Source organism: Poecilia latipinna, unplaced genomic scaffold, assembly GCF_001443285.1.
Source record: "Poecilia latipinna isolate Pla-1442-1.1 unplaced genomic scaffold, P_latipinna-1.0 Scaffold2661, whole genome shotgun sequence".
In the NCBI taxonomy this organism is placed as follows: Eukaryota; Metazoa; Chordata; class Actinopteri; order Cyprinodontiformes; family Poeciliidae; genus Poecilia; species Poecilia latipinna.
The window spans coordinates 1-18,558 of NW_015115277.1; the positions used below are offsets into that span (position 1 = coordinate 1).

At 36.7% G+C, this 18,558-nt stretch overlaps 1 protein-coding gene across 4 annotated transcripts; it reads right to left on the bottom strand.

The window, feature by feature from the left end:
- Positions 1-161: 161 nt before the first annotated feature.
- Positions 162-17,435, bottom strand: LOC106938661 (paraspeckle component 1-like). Of its 4 annotated transcripts, XM_015020788.1 has the most exons (10): positions 16,924-17,429; positions 15,933-16,082; positions 15,683-15,834; positions 14,773-14,868; positions 14,493-14,689; positions 14,325-14,409; positions 13,963-14,083; positions 11,040-11,097; positions 8,451-8,587; positions 5,011-7,050 (listed from the first exon to the last, which is right to left on the bottom strand). In XM_015020788.1, exons 1-10 carry the CDS (start codon positions 17,305-17,307, stop codon positions 6,877-6,879), a joined length of 1,554 nt encoding a protein of 517 aa, XP_014876274.1. In that variant the 5' UTR covers positions 17,308-17,429; the 3' UTR covers positions 5,011-6,876. The 4 variants fall into 4 exon arrangements, with proteins under 4 accessions (XP_014876276.1, XP_014876277.1, XP_014876275.1 ...); XM_015020790.1 differs by lacking the exons at positions 5,011-7,050; positions 8,451-8,587; positions 11,040-11,097 and adding exons at positions 162-378; positions 3,344-3,386 and having other exon boundaries at positions 16,924-17,435; XM_015020791.1 differs by lacking the exons at positions 5,011-7,050; positions 8,451-8,587; positions 11,040-11,097 and adding exons at positions 1,632-2,272; positions 3,344-3,386 and having other exon boundaries at positions 16,924-17,435.
- Between the last annotated feature and the right edge of the window lie 1,123 nt (positions 17,436-18,558).

Here is an 18,558-nt window from a genome sequence, read left to right on the forward strand (position 1 = left end):
CCCCCCCAGGTCGACCCTAACGCAATTCCTAGAAGATGCCGGTATCACTTTAGTGAAAGTCCTGAACTCTAACCTACCTTCTGTCCCAACACACAGATACAACTCATTCATGTGGAAGCCAAGTGGCGCCACAACCAACAATATCAAACACAACATTTCAATTTTAAACTCCCCAGGCTGGAAATCTCACCCGTTTGTTGTCCTGCTGTCCGGCGCAGCTCAGGCCGTCCTGCTGCTGCTGCTGCTGCTGCGGAGACATGTTATCCATTCAGTCCCAACGCCTCAGTGTCCAGCTGTCCATAGGTGACGCAGCGGGGAGAGAAATCCCATTAATAACCTCCGTGTCGTCAACACGCGAGACATTTCAGCAAAAACCAACTGAAACAAAAAAAAAAAAAAAAAAGACAAAAACAAAAACGTGGCGTCAGGAGAGAATCTGATCAACTTTATAAATAAAGTTAAAGGCAAAAGCAACACAGCTGACGTCCTTTCTCCCAGAGCGCCATCAGTGAGAGGCTGAGCTGTAACCACAAGCAACTGCTGTTTGGATTAACAGCCGCTGTGCCAATTCTTAATGCGTCTTTACGCACGGCGCGGAGGCGGCGCCGTGGCGCTGCAAAAAATAGGTCTCCACTATTTTTACCTAAACCGGCCCATTCAAATAGCCGATAATCAGATTGGAGCTACTGGGTCTGGACATCTTTACGAACAACGGTCTAAATCTGCACTGGTACATGAAAAAACTATTAAAGTAATGAGGAAAAGTCGCGAACATGTCATTAAAACGACCCAAGATGTTCCCATTGCGTCACTTTACCACTGTAAACTTCAATGTTTTTATTTTGATTTCATGTGAAACAAACACAAAATATAGACACGGAACAAAGATCAGGCGTTTTTCCAACATTTTTACAAATAAAAACGGAAAAATTAGGGATAACTGTAGGGACTCTGGTGCTCATAGACCGGTCAGGGAAAACGTTGTGGAGAAATTTAAAGCAGGTTAAAACAATTTCTCAAACATTAAACATCTTAAAGCTTAAAGTTTCAATTTCTGTCGTCCGGGGGAAAAAAAGTACAAACCTACAGACAAGGCAGTTCACCTAATCAGAAGTAGCCAAAAGGCCAGAAGAGACCCGGGACAAGAATAAACAAGAATAACACAAATATTTTTTATACCATGGCGCATTATAGAAGATAGAAAAAAAGAGTTAACCTCCATAAAAGTCAAAAATGTTTAGATTAATCTCAGACATTTACAGAAAAAAACTTGGAAATTTCTGAGTTTCATTTCTACTTTTGAAACTCATATTTTTTGGCAATTTTTTCTAAGGTCATACATTTGCAAGTTTTTTAAGAACATTTCTCAAATTTAAAATTTTTTTCTCAACAATCTCCATTTTTTTCCCCCAGAGATTAATCTCAAAGTTTCTGAGTTTCTTCTGGCAAATTTTCAACTTTTAAACCTCAGAAATGTCCTGGTTTTTCTTTTCTGAGATTAATCTAAAAATGTATTTTTTGCCATATACAATGGCTCTACTACGCCGTTATCTTTTCATTTCACTTTACAACCTTTCCTATATTTCATGTTGCTCATTTACACAAAAAGCGTTAAAAAAAACTCAAGAATAATTCTTTAAGTCACTTTAATGTCAATCATATTAATAATCGATTATCTTATGTTGCCGATATATACGAGCAGAGCAGCATTTTAATCTCTGGGATTATATTTATCAATGTCTTGTAGCGCTGGTTTGATACGGGAAATGTACAGACGACAAAAAATCCCCTGGACTGAGAACTGAATGATAAAATATGACAAAATGTGAAATTTCTGGGAACTGTTATGAACAGCACTAATTAGGAAGTAGGCTATAGTCGTTTAATGTAGGCCACTCGATCAAGTCTGTAAAAAGGCAACATCAGAAAAGTTTCCATTTTAAAATGGCTAGAATATTCCGGAAAGCGTTTTAAAATAATACAAACAGCTGCTTTGCACTTTGGTTGAACAACAAAAACAAACCAATCTTCTTTCATAAACAGAAGTGGGCCAGAAAGTGGGCTAAAGAAGAACGAGGCCACAAAGTGAAGAACAGAGAAGTATTCATTCCCCACGTTAAACTGGATCACTTCAATGATTAGCTCCCCTCCTGTTGGTAATGAGCAGCCTTGGGCATGGCGAAGAAAAGTAACACGTCCCCCTTCATGTCTCCAAACATCCCTCCGTCTTCTTCTTCTTCTCCTTTGACGCATCAGTTTGACCCAAGAGGTTCTTTAAAGGTCAGAAGGAAATGTGATGTTTCACATGTAGCTGCTGCTTCGTAACATGAATTAGCCCTTTGTGTAAATAACCCAAAGATCGGCTAGAAATTTTTTTTAGATTTAATACAAAAAATAAGCAGTACAATAAATAATGTTTTAATCGATTTTATTCAGTAGAGAAACAATACAATTAATTTAATAAACTATTAAAGTGACAGCAAAACAGCTCAACATCGATGTCCCAAGTCCTGCTTGGTCCGGACGGCTTTCTGGTGTCAAATGAAACCAGTAAAAAATAAACCTTACCTGCATCTGGAGAAAAAAGCATTTCCCCCAAACTAATTTGTTCGTTTTTATTTGTTTTTATTTGTTTCTGCCACATTTAAATGTTTCAGATTAAATTAATTCTAATATTAAAGATATTATCAGCAGAAAATCACTTCATTTTTTACAGGATAAAAAATAAAAAAAATATCCCATCTTAGCTGCCAGATCTGTAGAAGTATTTTAACCAGAACCTGTCACACGACATGAAGTAGGCTAATAGAAGTTAAAATCAACACAACCATTTTCTTACAATTCTCATTATTATTACTATCCGTAGATTTTCTTGTCTTGTTATGAGTTAGTTTGTAACCATCTTGTCTGTGTAATAGACAGTATATTGAAAAGGCACATAAATATTAGAACATGGTTTTAACTACATATTTTTGATAATTAATGAGTCAGAAAGTGATATATTGAATTAAATCGAGATAAGCGATAGGATTAAATAAGTGTTCACTTCTTCCTACTCCTTTTTTAAACAGAAAAGTAAGCCAATTATTTTGTTCTTGGTTTTTAAAAACCAGTTCGAAATAAATAAAATAAAAAATAAACATTCTTTAACACTTGTATGTTTCCTTTTAGAAAATCTTTGTGGTTTTGATGATTACTGGAGCAACAGAAGTGCAACTAAACTCCTTAACCTTCTAAATTTGATGTTTATAGACTTGGAAGTTACAAACTTCAACATTAATGTTCTGTACTAGTAAAATCCAGTCTAAAAAAAAAATATAAATGTGTGTAAGCAAAAATTTACCAGTTCCATGGCTGGACTACTAGTGGCATCTGGCACACAGGACCTGCAGTAAACAAGGAAAATTATAACTTAATAAAAACCGATCACCAATTTAACAGAGCATTGGTATATGTGTGCAAAAACAAGTGAAAAGAAAACAGTGGGTGAAATCACAATGTTACATTCAAAACATGAAATAAAACAATCTCCTGTCACCAAGAAAAAACATATTTCAGAAAGTTCTGGTTCAGCTGAAATTAATGCTTTACAAAACACCAAATTATTTATTTTCCTTGGTAAGAAACTTTTAATATGTTCAGTAACTGAAACATTTCAGCTGAAATAGTTCAAAAATTTATACTTTAAACCCTAAACAAAGTCAAACAAAAGCTTAAAGTATGAATAAAACTGCTCACATACTCAAAATCCCCAAAATCTTGGTGCAAAACATTAAATAATAAATGTGTTTTAATATATGCAAATATCTGATTAAAAGGAGTCTGACTGGATGATCTTAATAATTTGAAATCCACACAATAATCTCTGGTGGCCAGTTAAACCAGTTCAAACGATAATATTCAATACTTTGATGGCAAAACCTCTTAAAGACGCAGAGCCAGTTTACAAATGAGAGCAACTAGAGAATTTGTATCATCAGGTGATTCAAAGCGATGATACAAAATGACCCAAAACACAGAGAAAGCTTTTTTTTTAAGAGCAGGAAAGAGAGATCCAGTCACCAGATGTTCAGATATATTTAAGCTGGATGGAAAAAATAAAAACGTTCCAGACATTAAAAAGCTAAATCCTCTTCCCGGTCTGGATGTTAATACACTAAAAACCAAAGCGGAGAGTCGGCCAACGTCCCGTTTTCAGTCTAAACAGCTTCATGTCCCGATGAGCAGGTGAGGGAACATCAAGTACTTTAAATTATTGGGTCTTCACTGATTTTCAGGTTTAATATCATGAATGTCAACAGAAAAAATAGAAAATATTTCAATAAGTTTGAAAGATTTATTAGCGATACTTCATATCATTGCAACCAGCATGTTAATGTTAAAATAAAGACTTTAAAAATGCATTTAGGTTCTTATTTTGTTACCTTTTGGAGATAAAACAATCAAATTGTTCAACAACACCTTCATGGCTGCTTCCACCAACTCAGTATTTCAGTTTTTAATACCCAACTTGTCTTTTTATTCACTTTTAAAGCTATCTAGTCGTGTTTAATTGCAATTTATGAAGTTAAGAATCGTTTTATCCTTCAAGTAAAAGTTTTGTCAACCGGTAAAATTAACTTTGACTTTAAGATCAGGGCTCACTCAAGATTTATCCACTAGCTTACCTAACTCGTTTAAATTAGGGGGCATTTCCTTCCTGCAGGCCCAAAACTGACATGTTCTGAACACTTTTGTCTTGAAACTTAGCAGATCTTCAACAAACTATGATTAGTTGAAAGAAGTTGCATTTAGAGGATGTTTGAATCTCACCCTTTGCTCAACTTTTCCAATTTTTCTAAACAAAAAATTTCCTTGACGTCCTCCCTCCCCCCAAAAAATAAATAACGAAACCAGGAAACCAAAGAAAATAGCTTTGCAGGAGTCTCGCTATCCATCCTCGCACTTCACTATAATACTTACACAAAACAAGATGAAAATACTAGAAGTGATGCTTTGTAATCAAACATGTAAAGGATGGATATGATATTTATTGTTCATCAGGTTTGAAAAACAAAAACAGTTTGTTTAAATAAAGACAAAAAAAACATTTTATTTCTCTTGACCATCAAATACAAGATGCACAAAACCTACAGAACATTTTCTGTAGTTCTGAGCAAAAAATGAGAAATAAAATCCCCAAAATGAATAAAAGGAGGATTTCACAGTACTCATTGTCATGGAAAAGTTTCAGAAAGAAAAAAAAACCAAAAAAAAAAAAAAAAAAAAAAAAATCTTTAAAACCTTTTAATTGCAAGATTTCGAACCCACAGCAACTTCTCTGATGAGTTCAAGATGTCGCAATCATTGCACTGGATAAACAAAATCACTGAAGGTAAATAAAGCCTGTGACGACTCAGTGACTGTAGGTGTGGCTTCTTTCATTCATAATGCAAATATGCTCTTGCTTTGTCATTGTACAACTGTACAATCCCCATAACAAAAGCACAATTGATTATTCGCATCTATAGTTAAGAATAATCACTTATTTTAAAAATCTATACAAACAGCAGGAAGTGTAAAGTTGACCGATAAAAGGATCTTGCAGACTCTACATTACACCAACACAAAAAAGCACCAAAATGAAAAACATGTTAATTCAAGTTTAAAAGTGTTGCTGTCCGAAAGCTGATAAGAAATGTTCATAAAATTAACTAAATAGGTTGTAACAGTATATTCTGAACATGGTAATAAATTCTTAAGGTACTGATTCACCTCTTTGCCAGATTGCTCATTCTACTTCCATTTTGCACTGTGGAAGCTGTTAATTTCTTTAAAGTTTTTTTTTTTAATCTGAATGCAAATACCGCTAAAATCCTTTAATTTTACTCATGATTTCATTTTACTTTTTTTTTTTTTTTTTAGATTTTGTAAATTATGCATAAAACTAGAAGGCAAAAAACTAATTTGTAAATCTGACACAGTAAAAGCTTCTTGGATAAAATTTATATTCCAAACATCAAGACAAGGATATGCACACATTTGCAAATTAAAATGGATGCTAAATATAGAAAAGTTCGTCTAAAAAACAAATCCACACTTAAGCCTAGTGCCAACATTCAAGGCAAAGTGTTGACATAGACTTCAAATGAAACCTATGGTCCATATTTTGAAATATAAACCTTTAAACATTGTTTTAATCAGTGCATATCGACTTGAGAGCAAATATATTTTTGCCAGGAAGTGAGACGAGGGCCAGAGACGATGTGGACATGGACAGACTTGCTAACGGGGCTTGGAAACATAATTTAGCTGCTTAATATTAGAAAAAATGGCAAAGGGGTGAAATGACCAGCACCTGGTTCTTCTAACCACTTTTTTCTTGGACCTCGTTTAGTTTCCTTTTTAATCACATGATCAAAGTTTACTAGCAGATGGGTCTGGACAAATATTGGCCAGACTTACAGGAGAAATTAGTAAAACACTCAAAAAGCAATAATGACCGTGAGTTAATCAACCTCCTATGTTTTTGCTTAGCAAACATCTATTTGACAGGTGGAGAACGATGGAGCAGAAAGTCTGAACCTTTAATATAATCCACCTTAGAAAGCAATGGAGGCTATATTCCGACCCAAACCTGTTTGCATATCCACAAAATGAAAAAAATATATTTTTTAATTTCCAATATGTGTGTTTGCAATGACAAGGTCGAAGACTTTAATCCAAATCTTCTAAAAACTGGTAGAACAATCCAAAAGTCAATCCACAAAAGGACAAAAACATGCCGCTCTGTTGTCCAGAAAATTGGAGTCATGATGGTGACGGGTAACCTCGAGGTCTTGTGTAGAAAAAGAAGAAATTGCACTGGCTGCTGATCCACATGAGAACCGTTAGACGTCAGTATCGGCGGCGTTTGCTATTTGGGCCGTCAAAGACTCCCGGACTTGGACTGCCTCTGCTATATCCTGGAGCTGGTCCACCCTGCGGCCCCAATGGCTGCTGCTGTTGCTTTGGGGACTCGACCTCCGATCGACCGCCCATTGATCCGCCCTGAGGGTACCTATCGTTACGCTGAGGGCAACAGGGGTTGGTTAACGAGAATCAAGGAGCAGTGGTAAGGAGTCATGGAGTGGTGAGGGTCGTAGAGGTATTTTATAAATCGAGGTCAAAGTTCAGTCAAGGTTGAGTTTGATCCAATTGTCACCATCCAAGTGAAAAGGGGGAAAAAGAAAGGTGACCCCCAAAGGAGAAAAGAAAAGGAAAAAAAAAACGACCATTAGTGAAAGAAACTTAACATTTCCTTCGAGACTTATTTTTGAAAAACAGCTTCTACTTTTTAATCAACAGTGCTTTGCAGAACTATATTTACCTCAAACATTTCACATTTACCAGCAGAAACTTTAGTGTAAGATGTTTTTTAAAAAAAGTAGCATGTAACTGCAAAGGTGATGGATTTATGTTCATCATATATAATTTATATTCAGTATTCTGACTAGGCCTGTCACAATAATCAATAAATTAATTAATGGCTTGATTAACAAACAAACTCAATAATTTCTCTTTTTTCTCTCTTTCTACCAAAAACTGGATGACAAAAGTCTTCAGTTTGGTGTTTTGGTCTCAACCAGCGCATATTTTGAAGGTCAATTTTGTTTACAAAGACTTCTTAATTTATTTTATTTGCCGTTTTATTTATTTTGGGTATTTAAAATGTCTTCCAGTTCCCATGTTAAATGTTCATGATCTTGGAGAATACGTTCTTGCATTATTTTGTCATTACCATTATATTACTTAAAAATGGTCTTAAAACAACAATATTAAAGGTATAGTTTATCGTGATAACTTCTGGAAAATTTGTAATGGTGTCAGGCCTAACTGACTCAAGTCTTCATCCAATCACAGTTTGCTGTAAGTCTTTTAGGATCTCCAAAAACTTTCCATTTTTACAGATGGAAGTTTTTGCAAAATATCTCAGACTGCGTGAGGTTTTTATATGGACACTTTCTGAATATCAGAAATTCTCCAACTAGATTTAGTTTTGGCTGAGCCATTCTAACAGGAAATGCTCCCGTAGCTCTGCCTGGATGTTTGGGATCATGGTGAGCCTCTGTCCCAGTTTCATGTCCTTTGCAGGTGTTTTTCAAGGTCTGCCCTGTTTTTAGCTCCATCCATCTTCCCACCAACTTTGGCCAGCTGTCACTTTTGGTCTCCTCTGGCCAGATCACCTTCTTCTACATGTTTGCTTTGTCCCCTATGTGGCTTTTTTAGCAATAGACTTCTTCTTGCATCTATTCCACAAAGGTTAGATTTGTGGATTATGAGAGAAAGTGGTAAAGATACTAATATCCGTTTTGGTTCCGATATTTGAGAGCTCCACTAAAGTTTTCTCAACACAATGCAAAGAAACCTCGTGCTGTTTTTGAACCCGATCATATTAATGAACAGACAAGCGGTTTTTTTAGATACGTTACCATGGCTCCATTCTCTGACATCATAGGTGTCCCCATATTTGATGTTCCCTCTGGGGCAATGGCTCCTCCCCTTCCACTCACGCCCATCATTTGCCCCTGGTTACCAGTGGGCCCTCCAGAGGCCTGGTTAAACCCATCTACACGCAAAACAACAGATTATTGGTTCATCAGTCTGTTTCGTCTGGAACTACTTCATGTATACTGCAAATTAAAACTAGTTTCTGTTACAATTTGATCAAACTAAAACGCTTTGTGCAGAGTAAAACTGTAAAAGATTATAGGTATTAAAAACTCTGCATCAAGTCAATCCTATAATTGGAAATAAAACATTTGATAAACTACGCTATATTGTTGACTTCAGCTACATTATTAAACAGAGTGAGAGTGAACTGTTCTTTAAAACAATAAAATGTGACGCCATGCACATGGATGCTGCATTTAACCGCTGGATTGCACATCACAGTAGCCACAGGGAATAGAGAAAAGGAGAGAAGTAACAAGAGGTGGCAAGACGAGTAACATCCGAGGAGGATTCAACGCAAGAGTAACAAAATGGTTTAAAGGTATCAAAGCAAACCAACAGTAAGATAAAGAAGCAAATGTAATATAATTACTCTACTACAGTGGAGCAGTGATGTTATTGATATACTTTCACCAACGGTTTTCAAAAGCTGATTTGGTTCATTTTGGCAGCACCAACCAGAAGGCTTTCTTTCTTCAATGGCAGTTTGTGACAAAATCCAAAAATGCTCCTCAAAAACAACTCACTGAACCCCTTAAAAATGGCCTCCTGTTGTACTACAGTCCAATGAAGATTTCTCTCATCCATGAAGAGCATTAGCAGGTTACGTCAACCCTGTATGGAAGTTCATTTTAGCCACTTTTGGTTTCTAGATTGGACCAAAACAATACAATGTGACGCCATGCACATGGATGCTGCATTTAACCGCTGATGAAGTCCCCATCTGCCAATCCACCTCCTGCTTCATTTTACGTATCAAAACATTGGAAAGAAACTTTTAACAAGCTCATCTTTGGACAAGTACACAGCCCATGCTTTCTTCATACAAGGACCAGACAACTCTTGAAATAATCTCCAAACACAATAAGTAGACTTGACAATTAAGTCCCACGACCAACTCTGGATTCCTTTGATGGTTAATAGTTGGTGTACTGTTTCAAAACAACGCTGCTCCTCCTGAATCAGATTTAAATCTTCTCCCACCCAGAAAAAAATTCTCAGAGGATGAGAGGTGGATCCCTCCTGTGTCGGGAGACACAAACCTGCATTATTTTTTTATATATTAGAACCACTGCCCAGGCCTGACACTCTGCAGTTCATCACACCAAAAACAAAGCTGCGCAGTTCCTCCCTTTTGTTGGCCAAGAAGGGCATTGCACACAAGCGATTTGATTTTCAAAATACCCCATTTGATCAATCATCCATCAGTGGATGAACAAAAGCGGTACTTGTAGACTCCTCAAACATCTTAAGTACCATTTTCAATCGATGATGAGATCAAAGCACTTGGCGGGATGGAAGCTGAGATTTCTATGGTCAAACCTTGAGGTCCAATCTTTTCACCAATTGTGGGAGAAGAGAGCAGACAACGTCAACTGGACAGGGAAATCCACAACTAAACTAGCTGCCCAAGGTTAATGCAAATATCTGGCTCAAGGCCCAGGAACACACAGCCAACAGAGATGTACCCAACTTCCCCAGAATCGAACCGGACAAGAACCACTTGATAGTGGAGAAGAGGTTTTCCAAAACCCAATGAAACGATGATTCTCTTTATGCATAAGTTCGGTAACAAAACAGCACAGATTTAAAACAGGAATGCGATTCATTTTCATTACAAATATGAAAGGAGAAAATGTCAACCAGGCTTATGTCTTTAATGTAGTAATTTAGTAGAGTTAGTATAATTATATCAGTTTCATAGCCAGAGCTGATACTGTAGATGTGAAACCGCAGCTTTTTCAGTCCCAACTCGTCAATTAAAGGAGCTGCTAATCACTCTTAAACATACAAACATCCATTTTCTTGTATTGAAACAATAAGAAACCCTTTTCTATACATGTGAAGGTTTTAGGTGATGTGTAAAAATATGCTGACAGATGAAGATGTGTCAAACAATAAAAGCATAAAAATGTGAAGCACAGAATGACAAGAAAATGACAAACACATTTCAAACAAGATAAACCTCGATGCGCCCGTAGACTTTGATAAAAAAAAAAGTATTTATAAAGGTGATGTGCAATCCTGCGTTTTTATGTCATCTTTTGACTAATTTATTTAAAAAATAAAATAAAAAAAGATTATACTTGGTCTCTGTCCTTCATTCTCCACTTAGCAAGATGTTATTGTGCATCTAATTAATCCAAAACCAATTAAATGCAAAGATGTCTTAAGCTTTTATTTCACTGGAATTATGACTGTCCACATCTTTGCTAATAACTTTGCTTTCTAATCTTTTGCTCCCTCATTTACAAAGTATATCAAATACTGTACATTCATGTTCCTGCTATAACTCTGAAGAAAAATTGAAACACAAAGATATTTTCTCTGCACAGTCATGCCCGTACCTCCCATATTACCGGCTCCACGAGGGCCCAGCTCACCCACTCTCATTTCCTGTTCCCTCTGAAAGAAGTGAAGAAAAGTCTTCAGAATAAAACTGAAGCATTACTGAACAAACTCCTGCAAATTAATCTTGGCTGTAGCATTTCTTTTAATGCATAACTGACAAAAAGCATGAAGTTTTTGAAGAACCAAACTGGTCAAATAAATGTAGAAACTTTATCAAAGAAATTCAGTCACTATGCAGTTAAAACTTCTTTCTCTTCTAGAGGAAATCTTAATTTTCATGTTCAAACTAATTAGGCAGATAATTAAATAATAAGACAAACAGTAGCCGCATTCTGTTCTGATGCAAAAAATAACCAACTAGATGATGGTGAGAAAAACAAAGAGGAGAAAACAGAAAGTGTTGGGCGACTTTTGTTGGTGACAAACTGTTCAGCTGGTCAGCAGGTTTGGAAACATCACAGGAGGGATTTTGTTTTGTTCCTTCGTAGCTCAAATCCTCAGCTGATAATTTTCTTTAAGACTCAGCAGGTCTGATCTTCTGCTCATCTGGCTGATTGAAGAACGCCCAATACGATGATTTGAAGCCGTCACCCACCGAAAGCAGACGAACTGGGGTCCAGCTCTTGCATGCAGTTCCAGATAGAGGGCATCTTATACTCATAGTTCTTCCATTTCTAAATGCAGCATTTTTCGGCTTCTCATCAAATTTCTTACTGATGGTCTTGCAACCAGTCCAGGATGTGCAGATTGTAAAGTCAGAAATATCTGGGAGCCACAACACCGGCTGTTACTTTGAGAAAATAATCTAAAATCTGTTTTTTACCTGGTGTCATGTATTTATCTGGTTTTATTAGTGTAAAGAGACTTATACATTAGTCTCTTTACACTAATGTATAAGAAATATAAAAACTAAGGAGGGTTTACATATCTACAGCTTAGGAGACTTATCCAATCAGCAGGGGATTCAATATTTTTTCCCCAGCTGGAACGCAGAATTGTCAATAATGTCTGATTTTAGAGGAAGCTTCTAAATGCAAAAATAAGAGATTTTATAACTGAAAATAACTTGATAATTAATCTCTTACAACAACTTGAGAATATCTTTAATTCATACCTTACCTAATGCAGTCAACAGTGAAGCAAAATGAAGAAATAAGACAGCAGCAACACTTTCTGATAGCAATGTCAAAGTATTAATATTAGAAAGTTAGGGAGCTATAAGAAAATTCTTAACAAAACCAAGTATTCTCCAGTTCAAATTGTTAAAATTATGAAAAACTACACCTAGTAATTAGAGTAATTTAACTACATAACTTGTATTTCACACATTCAAGTGTAAAGTATCAGTATAGTTAGTTAGATGTGTTTTAAAATTAACTAAAAAAAGCTAGAGTTAAAGATATAAAATGAATTTTATCACTTATATGTGTGAATGAAATGCTCAGAATAACTCATGTACAAAAATCACACAAATAATATCTGAGTCGGAAGAAAAACTTTAATACCAAAACAAAAAAATCTAGTGGAAAATCAAATTAAACCCTGATGAAAAGTTACATAAGGATAAATACACAGAGTATAAATCAAGAATTAGAAACCCAGAGAAACAAAATCTAATGTTAAGAAGCAGGAAATATGAGCAGATTATTATTTATTTTACATAACTCCAATGCTTAAGCATGTTTACCTTGTCAAAGAGTCAGAGGACGAGCAAAAATGGAAAGTTTCTGGTCGCCACTTACGCCCTCTAGTGGTTGTTCTAGACATTACCGCTAATTACTACTGAGATTTACACACTGAATTAAATGGACTTGTTGCTTTACTCTCTTATGGAGAAAGGGTGATGTGCAACAAACAAAAGTGTTTGAAAAGTGCTACAAAGACATAAAAGAACAGCAAAAATCATCAGAGTTTTTACACTGTTCAGAGATGTTCAAGAGTTGTGAATTCATTTCCTCATAGACATTGAGACAAAAAGTAACAACAGAACACAAACACAGACAGGAAGTGGTCAGCGTCTCCACTGGAGTAATAAGTGCTCATTTAGGTGTTTTTATTTGTCCAACCAGAACAGTTTGTTCAAGATCTGCCTTTCAGCAAATGATACCAGACTCATTTCTGTTTAAATTAAAGACAAAGTAGGAAACAAACTCCTCTTTCCTACATTTTATGAAAAATAGATAAATACTCTGAATATGTGTGGGAAAGCTGTGCACCGCCACACAACTGATCCGACAGAAGCTGGGTCACAAACTATTGCCTCTTTCATCAAAGGCAAAAGAGAAAATAAATCTGATAATCTTTGTTCTAAGAATGTGTTCAAGAATGTGCTTCATTACCAGATGAAATTATGCACAGTTCATACAGCAGGAACCCAAACTTTACAAATAACATTATGGGTCAAATAACATTAATAAATTATATTTTATTAAAGACATTTGGTCATGTTAAACATTTTTACTTCCAAATTTTGCAGCACTATTGTGATAACGATGAAGATAAATAAACACTGTTACTTATTTTAAGGTAATAAATAGTTTTGCAGGACAGTGTCTGCATGGCAGAGCATTCATGCGTCACAATCATAAATATTCACTTTAAAAAATGCGACATATTACTAAATTGCACAGAGTATCTGCATTTAGTTATATTTTTGAATTTATTGATACTTATTTATGCTCTGAAGGAACAATAAGTGGAGAAAATAGTAAAAAAATAAAAAAATTCTGATCATATTCGGTCAGTTTTTTTATTTAACATCAATAACTGACTCAACAAAAATAAACAAACCAAATAAAAAGTGTTTTTGTTGTGCAGTATAACCAACTCAGGTCATAATAAAAAAAAAATACGACACTGACTTTGTCTTCGTTTCATCTCTTCTGAATGAGTTGGTGAAGACCAAACGTTTGTACTCACGTTTTCATGGTAGTTTGGAACGAAGCCGCTGCCACCGCCGCCGTCAGGCTGGCGTCTCAGCTCGTCCTGCTCCCTGTGCCTCATCATCTCCTCCTCTCTCCTCCGTCGCTCCTCCTCATGCCTAACGACACACAGCGTTCAGACGGAAGCCAAACTAATCCGATAAAAACAACGCAGCAGCATGAGAATCCCCTCACTAGGTTCGTTTTCCTAATATAGCTTTCTATCACCAGCTGATCTAAAACATCGCTAATAGAAAGACTTTTCTGCAGCATTAGCTTTAACTAAATTTATATTCAATTAAATAATGGGATTATCCAGTAGGATTAGATGCCAATTTCTTCCTCGAGATTCTTCTTCACCTCATTTCTATCTGCTTTCGTCTTTGCAGCTCCTGGTTGCGCAGCTCCTCCAGCCGCCGCAGTTCCTCCTGACGTCTCATTAGATCTAATGAGAAGAAGAAGAAAAGGGGGGACGTTTTAAAACGTTACACCCTACAGAGAAACAGACGAACACCCATCGCTTCGCACCTTGTCTCATCAACATGAGCTGATGTTCGTTCTTGGCGGCCTCCAGCTCCGCCTCCAGTTTCTCTCTGGCCTCCTTGATGTTTCGGTCGACCTGCTCTCGCTGCTGCTTCTCCATCTCGTCCAGCGCTTTCCAGCGAGACGCGTATTCGAACTCGAACGTGCCGGGCTGGGCGAATCGGGGCGGCTGCTCCCGCTCTCTGGCGGAATAAGAAAGTGATGTAATCGCAGACGCAACATAAACCAAAAGAAATCAATAAATAGATGAATAAATATTGCTTACTTGTAATACTTTGGAGTTTTTGGCAGAATCTTTTCAGGGAGACCATCTTCATCGTCCAGATGCTCCATTGGCTCCACGATGGTGGGACATGGAGTACTGAGATCGTCAACATGACATATTTTAGCCTCCATTTTCACTTTTCCCACAGTAAAATTCAAGCACTTTTCAAGCATTTTCAAGATTAGTTTTCAAACTTTTCACGCACCACACTTTGGAGATAAAAACACCACCAAAGAACTAAAAAAAGACCATTTCCATTCACCATAACATATAATTTATTACTGTTATTAATAATGTCTTGTGACATTATTCTACATTATAAAGCAGGGGCAAAGCAAACTAAAATATAACTACATTTTTATGTTTTGAAATGTTTCTCTCACCACACCTTGTACCAAGAACAAAACATTTATCAAATTCAATAATAGATCATCATTATTACATTTGAACAACCCAAACAAATCGTGTTAAGGAAAATTATCTTCCTGCTCAAATTAAACACAAACACACAGGAGGAAAGAAAGGTACAAAATAAGCTTCTAAAAAATTTTCATGCTAAGTTTTTTCACATTATGCAAAAAGAAATGATTTTGGTGATTCTAACTGACCTAAAACAAGAAAAGTTGAATCTGATTAACTTCAAACAGTGAGAAATAAAAGGTTTTATTAGGGGTATCAAAATATCTGGTTTCAACTGCAAATAAGGTTTTCCAGATTTAAGCTTTTAATCAAACATTAGCTTGTACTTTGTTTCAAAACTGAGCTGTTTCCAAACCTTTAAGACACCTAATAGATATTCAAGCACCCGTACAAATCCTGCGTTTTATTTCTCTAAAGTTCATCCATTTATACGCTGTGCGAATCTGAAACTGAAAGAGACATAAAGAGTTTTCATTCTGTTAACGCTTACGTCGTCAGCAGCATCGCTCCCTCGTTGCAGCGCTCCAGGGCTTTACGGGCGGCGACTTTGCTTGCAAACTCAACGATGCCTCTCCCAGTGGAACGGCCGCGGTCGTCCGTCACAACGACGGCCCGCTCCACAGGTCCAAACTGAGAAAACGCCTGAGGATACACACAGGTTTTTGGCGTTTCTTTTTTAATCAACTATGGTTGCATAGAGGTCCGCCCTTATTTAGTGTTCAGTTTCACCTCAAACCTACTTCTTCAAGTAGTTCGTTTGTCACTACTGGCAGCAGATTGCGGACTTTGAGTGCAGCTCCATGTGTCGCAAAGCGGACCTTTAGTGCTCTGTTGTTCAGAACCGACCCGTCCAGCTCGACTTTAGCGATCTCCGCCAGAGTTCGGGTTTCCTGCAAAACAATGGTGGATTAGCATTCAGGGTAACCAATAATAAACTGAACCTCCAACTCAACTTTTTAAAGCTGCAATCAACTATTCATAACAGATGTTTTTAACTACAACCAAAAATAATGTCTAACAGTTTTTGAATATTTTTAAAACAAGTTTGTTTTTACGAGTGACTTCACTTTAATAAATGTCTGCTACTTATAATAATACATAATTTATTTTCAAATTATTGTGGAAGACCAACACAAATAAATTGTGAAATTAAAGTGATATATGGATTCAACATTTAAAAATCTTGTTTAAAACTCAAAAATATTTTGTAAAAATTGTAACATATAATAACTATCATTTAAAAAGTTATACATTTAGCAACAACATAGCTAAATAATATGCATTAACCATAAAATGAATGTTCAATAATAAATACTAAAATACACAGTTCTCATGTGATCTCACTCTTCTGTGAACTTCGTAACCGGCAGCCATTTTGGCAGACAGTAGCGATGGAGTTGCTATGACAGCAACAAACTAGCCACAAGCTTATAACTAGCTCTGGCCTGGTTCCCATCAAAACATTATTTTTGACATCTTTTGTTCGTTGAAACTTATGGGTCTGCTATGTATGGCACATGCACTTGCCTACTAAGATGGCGCGGATCACTTCCGGGTCAAACTTGTGGGAACTAAATTCATACTGGATAGTGAATAATATTCTCCTGGTATTTTGAGATCAAATCCCAATAACCCATAAAAGGCTGAGAAACGCATACAAATTAATTTAAACAAAAATACTTATTAAAAACAAAGGCAAATTGAAACACCTAGGTGCAGTTATGAACATACCAAGCAAACGAATCCAAATCCCCGCTCCCTGTTGATGAACACCTCGTTAATGTTCCCATATTTAGCGAACAGGTTTTTGAACTCCTCCTCCGTGATATCCAGCGGCAAACTGCCGACAAAGAGGCGGGAGCGCTGGGTGAACGTCTTCTCTCCGGGCTTCCGAAAACTTGCTATATCCAGAGTCATTTTCGACGGGCCTTCCCCCGTTTCCTCCGCGGCTCCTTCGCTCTGCTCGGCCGCGGGAGACTGTTGCTGCGGCGGGGCCGGGCTGCCTTTGTTCGCCGGCGTCGGCTCCGACGAGGCCGGGGAGTCCGTCCCTCGCCTCCCCGGCTGAGGAGAGTTGGCACCAAGCATCCTCGCTTGGTGCATATTTCGGCTGGCCATGCAGCTTATTTCACTGTTATGTAAATTAAACCAGACTTAATTCAAATATTGCGCTGCAACAAACCTGCTGCGAATTTCAAAGATGGCGACCTTCTTCTGCTTTGTTCTTGGGAGATTTGCGGTCGATGTTGGGCAGGGAACGGGAGCTGCTGCCCTCTACAGGCCATGTGTTGAATTCAACAGAAAATTACGATTAGACGATTTTGCACATAAAAAAAATACATAAACACTTTCAGGCGACTTTTATGACGCTGCACGGAAAGTCTTAACCTTCAAAATATAATTATAGACATAATTTTTTTGTGACAGTCATAATTATGAGAGTAATCAAACCAATAGCTTTGATTTTTAATATCGGAATTATGAGATATGAAGGCACAAACATAACATTACGACTTATAATTTCAAAGTCAAAATTTAAATTTTTAAGAACTTTAACTAATTATGACGTGGGTTGGGAGATTTGTCAGCCTAATTAATCTGAAATACATCCCCTCAAATCAATTGCATTCAAGAAACTTAATGAAAAGCAACATCACAAAAACCATAGACAAGCAAGAGATAAAACAAACCCAAACACACAACCTGAGTTAAAATAAAAAGCATTTTTATGCGTTAATATAATTTGTCCAACAGCTTTATACTGTGGAGATTCTTTTCTACTACAGTTTCTGTAATTGCAAAGAACTGGTTCAAGTGAGGTGAATACAAAAGTACACCACATGTTTCAGTTTTCATCTTACAGAAAAATTAAACAAAACAAAACAAAAAAAACATTTATCATTAAACTTCCACTTGAAAGTTCTGAATCATTTTGTGTTGGTGTGTCACATAAAATCCTGACAAAATACATTGAAGTTTGGGATTAGAATGTGGAAAAAAACATTAAAAAGTGGACAAACTTTATGTAAACCACAAAAACAAACATTTTATCTCCTTGAATCAGGTTTCACAAGCCCTTTTAGCTCAAATATTCTGCAAAAGTTGCAGTTAGATTTTTAAATGTCATAGCTGAAATCTTCTCTCAGTAGAAGGTTTTTGTTTGTGTATCATGTTTGCAGCATAGTTAAAGTGTTTCCGCCCAGGTCAGACCATATGTCTGTATATTAATGCACATCTGTGCGGTCAGCCCACTGACGTTCCTCTGTCTGACTCGACTTGGAGGACCTTGCAGTCTTCTTCCTTGTCTTTCCTGCGAAGGATCGCATATCCAGCAGGGTCAGAGGGCTGCAGCCTGTCACTGATGACTTC